Below are 11,622 nucleotides of genomic sequence, written 5' to 3'. Positions count from 1 at the left end.
TTTTACCAGTACTTTATTTGTAACCTGTCCAGGTTTCTTCCTCTCACTTGTGGCCTTGATCATCTTTTCAAGGAGATGATTAGCTTTGTCAAAACAGTTTAAAAAAAAAAAAACCAAAAAACAAAAAAGCCCCACTTTTGGACAGTAAAAAAGGGAGGTAGTTGAGCAAATTCTTAATGCCCCCTTCTCGACTAGAACCTTTGGCACTGGAATGGTCACCTTTCTAAAGCGTAGGCAACTTACATCGATTTTCATAGAATCATAGAATGGTTTGGGTTGGAAAGGACCTTAGAAATCATCTAGTTCCAGCCCCCTGCCATGGGCAGGGACACCTCCCACTAGCCCAGGTTGCTCAAAGCCTCATCCAGCCTGGCCTTGAACCCCTCCAGGGATGGGGCATCCACAGCTTCTCTGGGCAACCTGGGCCAGTGCCTCACCACCCTCACAGGAAAAAACTTCTTCCTAAATTTTTAATCCATTTAATTCATTAGCCAGATTCCTTCTGGCTGTACTTAATGCTAGAAAGGCTTCTTCAGTTAAGCACACTTATGCTTTTTTTTTTCTTTATAGACCTATTCCTGGAGTATTCTTTGAGTATAGCATGTTGTACAATGACAGAAACAGTTAAATGTTTCTAAACTGGAAGGCCCAATTTTATAGTTTTACAAATGCTATACTGGACTATACTTCTGTTAACTCGTTACATTCCTATGAAGCTGTGCTCCGAGTTAATCCTCCTGTTTTCAGTTGAAAATAAGTTTAGAAAGCTTTATAATATTCCTTTAGGTTTAAAGAAGGAAACAGCCCTGTGAACACTTATTTTTGCATATGAACAGTTTAGATCGTATAAGGGCAGTAACCTGCATTACAGGTTTTACACCTGTCTCCACTTGTTACCAAAATTTTTTGTGTCTACCACCACAAAATTCAAGAGCAGCACTGAGTATGGTAATCGTTCACTGCCACCAGAAGAATGAGATCCAGCTACTGCTGCCAATTCCCTTGCCCCTGGTTCCTGACACGTAACTCTGCACCAGCTCTGGAGTGCACTGGACTTTTCTGTAAGCCAGTTCATCTCTAAAATAAATGAAGGGGAAAAAACCTGCCATTCTCTGCCATTTTAGTGGCAGGAAAGAAATCGGATCAGAGAAGGGTCCCAGTGAGCACTGGAGCCGGGATAAGGGAGATCCTGTAGGTGGGAGTGCTGTGTGAAAAGCATTGTGCTGAGGAAGGAAAGTAAGCAGGATTGTTAGATGAGCTGTAAGCTGGAGTCCCAGCACTGAGAACCTGTCTTACACAATATTTGATTAAATTTATGAAAGTACACAGTCACCAGTACTGTATTTCAGCACCATCTTCAATGTTTCTTTATACACTTGTTATCTAGAAAGTTTAATACTGCTTCAAGTAACTTTTCCAGCAGCACTTCAATACTAAGAATGTTTTGTTGTTTCATGTAGAGTATTAGCTGAAATTAATTTGGTATAAATTGTTTATAATTGAATTTTGGGGGGATGAAAGTCAAAGAGGAGCACATGGATTACACTAGAAAAACCTCAGGAGCTAAAATGTAAAGATCTGCATTTTGAACAACTAATTGTTGAAGTCCTGTCACCACCCAATCCTAGCAGTATAGGAGCAATAAAACTTTGACCGACCCAACATCAAATGACAGGACTGCCTTCAGCTTTGGGTGGGGTTGGGAGAAACAGGTATTATGAACAGACACACACTGAATAATACTTCTGTACTGGCTCTGGCTAGGATTGAGATAATGTTCTTAACAGCAGCCCCCGGGGTGGTGTGTTTGGGATTTGTGGCTGAAACTGTTGATTTTTCGACACCAGTGTTTGGCTATTGCCGAGCAGTGCTTGCACAGTGTCACAGCTTTCTAACTATACCCCTCACCCCACAGTGAGTAACACGGGGAGAGGACACAGGTGGGAGAGCTGACCTGAACTGGCCAAAGGGATATACCATACCATATAACATCATGCCTGGCAATAAAACTGGGGTACCAGAAGGTGGAGGTTTTTTTGTCTATCAAGGTGGCCATTGCTCAGAGCCTGGCTGGTGGGAAGTGGTGGATTACTGCCATTGTATCACTTGCTCCCCCCACCCCCACCTTCCCTTCACTTACTAAACCTCTGTCATGACCCAAAAGCTCTCTGGATTTTGCTCTTCATGTTCTCCCCTTTCCTGCTGGGGAAGGGGGGAGCAGCAGCTGTGTAAGTGCTTAGCTGCTGGCTGGGGCAACCCACCACAAGCTCCTTGCTCTTCTTTCAAGTACTTATCTGTTCTTCCTAACCATTTTGGTTTTTATAAGCTATATTTCACCCCTGTGGGTGTTATTAAAATTATGTGTTTTAAATCTCATTGTGTCAGTTATTCAGGAACTCTTAATTTAAAACTGCAAAAAACCCTTCTCATCACAATTGAAGGGTCTCCTAAGTATCTAGATGACCAGGATTCATATACCTAACATCCCATTTTTATAATTACAATAGCTGTATGAGGAAAAGTACTTAACAGCAATTTACACATGGAAAACCAATACAAAAGGCAACTAAAGACTACTACTTGAAAAGACGGGATCCTGGGCATCTAACTCCATTAAAGCCATACTGCTGGCCTTCATTAAACTTGTCCAGTTAACATCTACTGTGAGAAACACTCTTAAATCTTTATTAAACTTCCCCTGATGGGCCTGTGCACAGTTGCTTCTGTCTTGATGGTACCTGGCATACAGGAGACCTAGATCTTCACTTTGCCCATGTCTGAGCATCGTTTTGGACCAGCATCTTCCATGTCCAGGAGCTTCTGAACAACCTCACATGGGGAAAAAAATAATACAGAGTCCTTCAGAAGTGCAGAAGCATAGTCCTCGCTAACAGTGCACTGCAGTCCACAGCTCCACCAAGTCACAGGAACACCAGTGGAGATAGTAATGGTATTATAATTAATACACTTTTCGTTTCTGAACAATGCCCAAACAGTTAAACTACACAAAATGTATTAAAGATAAAATTGCCATCTACTTTTGGTTAATGTTTGAGTACCTGGATTGAGGAAGAATCTCCTTTTTATGGCAGATTGGCCAGCACTGGTTAAGTGTTCTGCCTGCCTTTGCAGGGAGAGCTGCTATGCACTTAAAGTCTTCTGGATAATTTCATCTGAATTTCTTATTGCTGCAAGAACACCTTGAGCTTCCCTTCCTGTACAAATGGTAGGCTTTTGAGGTCATGTACTAGAAATTACTTTCGTATTTGCAAATTTCTGGGGTTTCAACTGCTTTACAGTTAGATGTTTTGTGAAGAGACAGGATTTGAAAACCAGCTGAAATAAAAGTCATATTTAATAGGCCTTAGGCAGCAGTCCTTTGTGCTTTCACATGAGTAAGACAGAACTGGGTTCAAAATCCTTGTTGTAAATACAGTCAGACCTGAGAAGAGGGTCAGACAAAAGGGACAGTGAGATTTCTGACCCCATCTGCCAGTGCCCTCCTGTCCCTCTTGGTAGTAACCACTGCACCTCTCCTTGGCTAATTAACTCAAATAAGAGCAACCACTCAAGCCTCGCTGCTAGCCAGCAAGAGGGCTGCCTGGCCCCTTTCTAAAGGAAGGTGATCTGTGTTTGCAAAACGCATGCCTAGCCTCTGGTGAGCTATCAACTTTAATTGTGCTACAGCTGGTCCTGATTGTCTATGAATTGAATGGGGATTTACTGACCGATTGGAAGTCTTTCCATCAGAGACATAACACCAATTCTGTTCCCAAATTTATATGCTACACACAACCACTTCGAAGGGCTAAGCTCTCCCAAGCCTTGGATTATAGAAATTCTCTTTTGATCAGTGCAGAGAGCTCAGGCAGCAGACCTGGTAGCTGGGTGATACTCATTCACACAACCCCTCCCTGCTGGGTCTCTTAACATTCATAGCACACATGCCCCCCTGCCCTGTCTGGAGCAAAGGTGCTCAGGAAGCAGAGCTTGATTTTAGAACAAACTTTGTTGTTTTTAAAGCCAAGAACGAAAACCAAATCTCAGTGTTAAGACCAAAAAAAACAACCCACACCACTTAAAGCCAAGAACGAAAACCAAATCTCACTGTTAAGACAAAAAAAAACAACCCACACCACAAAAAAAAAAAAAAAAAAAAAAAAAAAAAAAAACACACAACTGGATAGCACGCAGATACTAAATGAAAAAAAAATTACAATTTGTTCGGAATTACCAAAAAAAAAAAACCACAACTGGAAAGCATGCAGATACTAAATGAAAAAAAATTACAATTTGTTCGGAATTATGATAGTCTTAAAAAACAATTCCTTGAGACAAAGCATACCTGAGAGGAACTGGCAAGGGCTTGCAAAGCACTGATGAAGGTACACGTTTCTACTGTTCAGAGCCATCTCACCACAAAAAGACAATTTCTGAAAAACTTTTTTATAATTTTTTCCTTAGTTGTACCTAAACGCTGGGAGAATGATGAAGGTACACGTTTCTACTGTTCAGAGCCATCTCACCACAAAAAGACAATTTCTGAAAAACTTTATCATTTTTGTCCTTACTTGTACCTAAACACTGGGAGAATAACCACCAGTAACCCACCACCACAGCTAAAGGTCCCATCCATTAGAAATTTATTGGCACAGCTGTCTAAGTGAGATAGCTGATTAAATCCCACAAGGCCCATTTCACAGCATTAAATAGTAAAAAACTGAAATTAGGATTGGATGGAATATAGTGACATCTGCAGAGCTGCATACTCACTGTGAAGTGCTGACAGCTCAATGCAGGAGTGTATCCCTGTTACCAGGCACAGGGCTCTAGGGTAGAGCAGAGTTCAACTCCAAGCCTTCTGGCATAGAAATAAGTAAAATCAAGTAGTATGCATGCAATACACAGGTAACAAACCCAGCTCCTCTGTGTTGTCACTCTCCTTATTGAACTTTTGTATGTGTTCAGAGATCACTCTTGTAGGTGTACGTTTACACAACACTTAGCAAAATGGTGCCCTGATCCCAATACAGCACAAACCATTATTACATGCCAGCCTCTTTAAAAAGTGATCAATTAAAAAATGGATCTGGACTAGACAGAAGACTACTTTTCTCTTATGTAAGAATTAATCTACAGACTGCTAGTTTTTGTTCTGAAACTAAACTTTTCATTCAAAAAAAGCTCACAACTTTTTGTCAGCCCCCTCAAATGCCTGGGGGATGGGACCACCACCATAATTCTCACCTGACTTTATCCTGCTTTAGAAATGCACAATGTTTTTAAAGCCATGAATTGAAGGACTGGATTCTCCAAGTCCTGAAGCAGGTCAGTAACTTGCTAGGAGAGCGATTATTCAGGAGAGGGGCAGAGACCTTCAGGTCTGAATCTTTTAACAGCAACTGATGGCAGAATGCCCAGCACTTCTACAGTCTGCAGGAGGAACTGCACTCAGGAGAGATGCTGGATGGTATCCTGGTGTTGGCAGTAGTTTTGTGTGCTAGTTACACTGGTAAAAACAATTTTCAAGGTTTCTTAAGACCTACAGTTTTGGACAGTCACCTCTGTTTAATCAAACAGGGAAGATCTCCTAAACATGCTTCCCATGCTAGAAGAAATACACAAAAGGCCAACTGTTTAACATTTTAATTTTTGCAAGTCTCTCTCTTACTTCAAATCAGTTTATAATGCTGCTCCCAGATGTTACTCATTTGCTAAGACACCTTCGCCAGGATAAAGTAAATACCAAAGTCTGGAGAAGTCATCATCTATCCAGACTAAGTACACAGTAAAGAAAAGGCAATACAAAACTTAGTAATCATTTTTCACACATATTGCAGTGTAGATGTGGAACTCATTGTGACAGATAACTAAAAATGCAATTTTTACTTATGTATTCCTACAATATACTCCAGAATACCCAAAATTTATCCATAAACAGTTATGCATGGTTCACTCTACAAATATAGGCTACATCCAACTTATGGACTAAAATCTGAAAAGCAAGAGAAGTGGCAGCTTGTTGATATGAGCCATTCCACTGGTACTCAAGTTCAGTCTGCCTACAGAAACAGAACACTTTCTATGTATTTTGCAACTTGCTACCCAATCACTGCTTCTTGGATAGTCAGAAAAGGAATAAAATATTTATCAGAATAATGCTGATTGCACTCCTTTTCCCTCTCCTCATAAACTCAGAGATTTTAGGAAACAAAATTCTGGGCTTAAAACCAGCTGTTTATGATTAGTACAGGATTTTTATCTACACATCTCTATCAGACTGCAAACATTTTACATTTATGACACATAACAAGCGACCTGTTTGGTTTTGTTCCCAGTTCTCATTAAATACCCCAAACTTCCTATACATGAAAATTAACAGATAGCAAAACGTAAAATAAACATGTTCCCTATAGCCACCATGTAATTTTTAATAAATAAGTTATATAAATTATTACTGTATAGTCCATTGTAATTATTTATATCAATAACCCACATCCAAACTACTGCTTTGATATAATGAAGAAAAAAAAAATTTGACCAAAAAGCATACATTGCTTTCAAAAGCCAGAAGATAACAGCGAGGTTCTTTGTCCTTTAAGATTCTCTGTACAAAACAATTGCATGTTCTTTTCTGGACTGTGTGCAAAATATACACCCTTGGCTTCTACAACCCGTAATAAAACTGCAATTAAGAACAAAATGCAGATGACTGAACTTCAAATTTATAGGACTATTTCCAAAGAAATAGTTCTTCTGTTCTCTTACAGGAGAAAAAACTTTGAATTTTACTGAAGTTTTCAAGAATGACTACAAATAAGCTTCAGTATGTAATATAATTACTTAACACACAAAATCTTATTTTTAAACTAGAATTCTAAAGCTTTACAGCAGAACAATAGAATGGTAATACTGGGCTCACAAGCTTTAGTATACTAATATAGTAGTACTTCACTAGGAAATGGCACTCTCAGTGCACTGTTCATTACTAACTTGTACCGATTTGGAAAAAAAATATCCCACCAGATGGAAATAACCAGAAATGAACTGCATTTCCTGACTTGGAAAACAGTGTAGTCATTTCAATAGAATGATTTTTAGACGTACCACAAAAGCAGCTACCACAAAACTACAACATAAAAGTAGTGATCTCCAGAAGTAATACTACCAGAGATTGTTCAAAATCAGGTGAAACATGGAAAAGCCACGTAACTGAGTATTTATGTCTGCCAGTAAGTTACAGACAAATGTCTGCAATAAGTTATCAAAGTACTAACTGAAGTGTTGGACATGACCCATTTTTAGGAGCATTCACTACAAAGCTATGACAGATGCTCAACTACATTAGTATAAGTGTATTTTAAAGCACTGTTAACCTTGCTTGCTCCAATTCAACCAACCAAAACTATTGTGGAAAAAAAAATTAATATACCAAAGTTCAGGAATCATTTCCCTCAAATTAAACAGAAAAAGTAATGTGAAAACAGTCAGAACTGCTGCATTAAAAGGATTATCTTGAAGACAACACTCAAGGGTAAAGCAGAAATTAAGAGCAAGTCAATACTTCAGCTAACAAGTGCAAGAATGAAACCCCCACCATGTTTCTATCCTCTCCAAGTACCTGTAAGTCACAATAAACTGATCAAGATATAAACACAAATAACCATCTGTATTCTTTATAAAAAACAGTACGATCAAAGAATCCAAAACAGTTAAGAAATCAATTAATTCTATTTTTTATAACCATTTGAAAGGAACAACACATACAGTTCTATGCACCCTGTATTCTCACTAGTTTTCAACTCAGCCATGGTGCAGTGATTTCATGAACACCAGGCAGAAATAAGCCCTTTTAAAAACATGGCTTAAAAACAAAGCCTCAGAGCCATTCTGCAATCACTTACGAAAACTGTTATTCTTTTTGTTTACCACTGAATTCAGTGGGACTATGCCAGTGCATAGTTACCTTCAGAACTACAGCTATAGTGTGATTTCATGTCAAGCAGAATAAACTTACTGAATTCAAGGAAATTGCACTAGTGTAGGTAAGATTAGAGTAAGACCTCAATATTTCAACCTGATAAGACCTATTTAACAAAGGTACTTTAACTTGATGCACTTCATTTGCTTCCTCTAATAATAAAAGAGGACATCCCACCTCTTGTATGGAACTATTTATTTCAAATTACAAAAATAGGGTTGTCTTGGGGGAAAAAAAAAGAAGAAAGTTGTTTACAGGAAGCAACAGTGGGAAATGGGAGAAATAGCTGTATTTCAGCTGAGTAGAACTGACACAGTCAAGCTGATAGAGAACCTAAAAACATGAAAGGGAATTGGCCTATAGCCTGTCTATGACTTGTTTCTGAACATTTCATAGCAGTAAGTTCACAGCATTCTACAAAGCATAATTTAAAAGCAAAACACATTCTATTTAGAAATATTAAAAATACTCAAAATTGCCCCCAAATCAGACTTCATAAACATGCTTTCTTTCAAATACAACAACTGCAGACTTCTATAAATGTTGTTTCATATTATATGGGCTTAGTATTTGGTCCCGGTTTTCTTCATACTTTTCTATCATTTTCTGCATGTCATGGTCAGCTCCAATAACCTTGAAAAGAAGAACATGACCATTAGAAATAATTGATACCATAAAACATGGTTGCTTTTGAGCAAAATAGAACAGGACTAGCACTGAAGCCAAACCAATATACTCCTAGAGATCTGTCAAATTCTGTTGAGAATTTGTTACTTACTGAAAAGCAACACGTCTGATCCTGCAACCACAGTGAACAGACCCTCAAATTCCACCAAACCGATGGAAGACCAGGCGATACGCGATACGCTACGGATAGCTGTAAACATTTTTCTGAGGTTTTCCTTCTCCAAAGGTTATTCAAAAAGCTGATTTATTTACTTTTACCACTAAATAACACTCTTAATACTAGAAGAGTACAATCCTCCATATGTTTAATTGGTTATAACTAAAATAATACTCACAAGCACTGGGCAGGAAACTTTAAACAGTGTATGTTTAATGAGCCACTCTTCATAGAGATGATGAATAGCTTGTAAATATTCCTAGAAAAGAGGCATTCAAATAACACATATGCCCAGGGATGGAACACACATTGCAATTTTTATATATTTGGTAAATAGTTGAGAACTACATATAAAAGCCAACATCAGATATTTCCACTAACAAAAGTAAAAAGCATCAGAAGGTTTCTGAGAAAAATTAATTCCCAGTGTAAGGTTTTACTCCATGAAGAACCTCAAAGACACAGAGCTTACAGAAGCACAGGGATCTCACCTCCTTTTAAGATAAAGAAACACGTTTCTCTCCCATAGGTATAATCTGGCTTAAGATTTTACAGAGAAAAACACCACAAAGAGAAGGACAAAAAGGGTAAGACTGCGAAGAATATGAATTGAAGGCACTTTCTCTGTCAATACATTTTCCTAAAATTCCCAGTTCACTTCCTGCTAACTCTGACTCTATGTCCTCTAAAAGCACTTCTGCCTGTCATCAACTCTTAGTTTTTTTTTCTTGGAGACCACTTAACATTTTTCATTCATAATTGGTCCCCCCCACCTCTCAGTAGAACTGCAAAGTAACACAATGTCTTTTCAAATCCATTACAGCGAGGACTTAATGGCCCAAAATTTAGCTCTCTGTATATATCTTTAACGGACAATTGCTTCTACTGAACTCCCCAACAGAGGTACCTTTGTAGTATTCAGTGTGTCTTCTGTAACTATGTTTCTTTCTGGTTAGGCTTTCTTTAGGATAACATTTGTTTAATGAAGGGCCATTCTGTAAACCATGACACAGAAAGTGATCATTCAATTTCTACAGTTTATTTTTAAGCAGATTCCCATGCTAACAATTTTCAGAAGTTGCTTGTTTTCAGACACAAGCAGAGACACTTTTCATGCATAAGCATCCCAGTAATAGCAGACAACAGAAAGTGCCCACGTAAATCTTCCACACCTGCATGCACAGGTATTTGTGCTTCAGTGGGTACCTTTATGCCATTTAATGATACCAAAGCAATTGTCTTTTTACATCTTAGAGAAGATTAACAGTTAGATTAATACTCCACCAGAACAGTCAGCTGTAGTAGACTGATTACTAAAACATAACACTTGGGAAAGTCAGTTTGCATAATAGATAATTTTTATAAAATAAATCAAAATTAAATAGCGACATTTCAGTTTACAATGGAAACAGCTGCACCTCATTGTGGCAATACACCTGGGATATGACTGTAGTATTTAGATTGGAATCATTATGGTTTTAAAGTTCATTATAACCACATATATTGAAAGAACTCCTTACCAAAGGAATGATCTTTTCCTCTTCTCTGCATCTTCTCTTTAACCTCTCATAACAAACCTCAGGAGAAGTCTGCAGATAAACTGCCATAACAAAAATTATAATAGTTAGAGTCAAGGCTCAGCTTTAAAAGCAAAGAAGAAACTTAATTCACAAACTAGAAGGAAAGAATCCTGACTTGGGTACCACCGCTGAACCTCCCCTTTGGTGTCACTGTTAATCAATCCATGAACCATCCACAAATTCATGCTGTCTGATGCTACACATTGCAACCACTCCCATATTGAATAATGTGATTATTTATGACCCAACAAACAAGAATTATTTTTTCTCCCAGTAAGGAAACCTACCCACAAACATGCCCCTCCAGATGCCATTAAAATTTTACCTATCAAATCAACCGAAACATCAGTGTTCTTCTGGATCCAGTCAAACCATTCAGTTAGGACAGCATAATCCACCTCCGGCATTTTTCCACTGAATAAACAGAAAAGCCATCACTCACTGAACTGCACGCACAGATCAATTCTAAACTCATTTTTTCACCTGTCTAGAGTTACTCCCAGTTTATTCCAGCATATGTGAAATGAAAACAAGACCAATATTATGCCCACCCAAACTCAGGGCCTCATAAAGCATTGTCTATACAATAGAAACACCAAATCATTTTTTTTAAAAAAAGTACTTATTAAAACAAAGTTTCTATTATTAACAGTTACAACTATTAAATATTTTTCCCACTACACTTAAGAAATAATGACTTGGTGACTAAGAGGAAAAACATTACCACGTTGACATTTATACAGTAATAACCAATGGTATTTACTGCTCAAGTTCTTTATATCAAGATCATTTCGAATATATCTGAACTACTGCAGGCATGTCACCAGAAAGGCCTGATTTACTAAGCAGCACTGACAATTCATAATAGAAGCCACAGTAAAGAGCAGTGAAAAAATAATGACCCAGGGTAAATAAAATTTACTCCCACTGTAAGAAATACTTGTGGAAAGAGTACTGAAATACTCAACATGCTTAATTTGAACCTCTGTATTCAGAGAGCATAAGCAATATTGGAGACAACTGTCACAAAGCTATCTCAGTAAGAATAATAAAATATCAAATACTGATGTAAAAGGGAGTCTATAAATGACATATTCAGAATCACACATTATGTTTTACTAGTATTAGGATTGTCACTTATTTCCATATTCCTAAACAGTCAACTATTACTAGTTTTACATTATTCTGTCTTCAAAACTGGAGATAGTAACACATAC

At 37.9% G+C, this 11,622-nt stretch overlaps 1 protein-coding gene across 1 annotated transcript in view; it reads right to left on the bottom strand.

Moving 5' to 3' along the window:
- Positions 1-8,515: 8,515 nt before the first annotated feature.
- The window catches only part of TK2 (thymidine kinase 2, mitochondrial), an 8,910-nt gene continuing 5,803 nt past the window's right edge, over positions 8,516-11,622 (bottom strand). The window contains exons 4-7 of the mRNA XM_010078700.1: positions 10,731-10,819; positions 10,346-10,425; positions 9,004-9,084; positions 8,516-8,614 (exon numbers count right to left, since the gene is read on the bottom strand). Coding sequence (XP_010077002.1) covers positions 8,516-8,614; positions 9,004-9,084; positions 10,346-10,425; positions 10,731-10,819 — 349 coding nt within the window. The remainder of the gene's footprint in view (positions 8,615-9,003; positions 9,085-10,345; positions 10,426-10,730; positions 10,820-11,622) is intronic.

This window comes from Pterocles gutturalis, unplaced genomic scaffold, assembly GCF_000699245.1.
Source record: "Pterocles gutturalis isolate BGI_N339 unplaced genomic scaffold, ASM69924v1 scaffold5046, whole genome shotgun sequence".
NCBI lineage: Eukaryota > Metazoa > Chordata > Aves > Pterocliformes > Pteroclidae > Pterocles > Pterocles gutturalis.
Note: the sequence above shows the minus strand (reverse complement) of the source record. Positions and strands in the feature narration are given on the sequence as shown.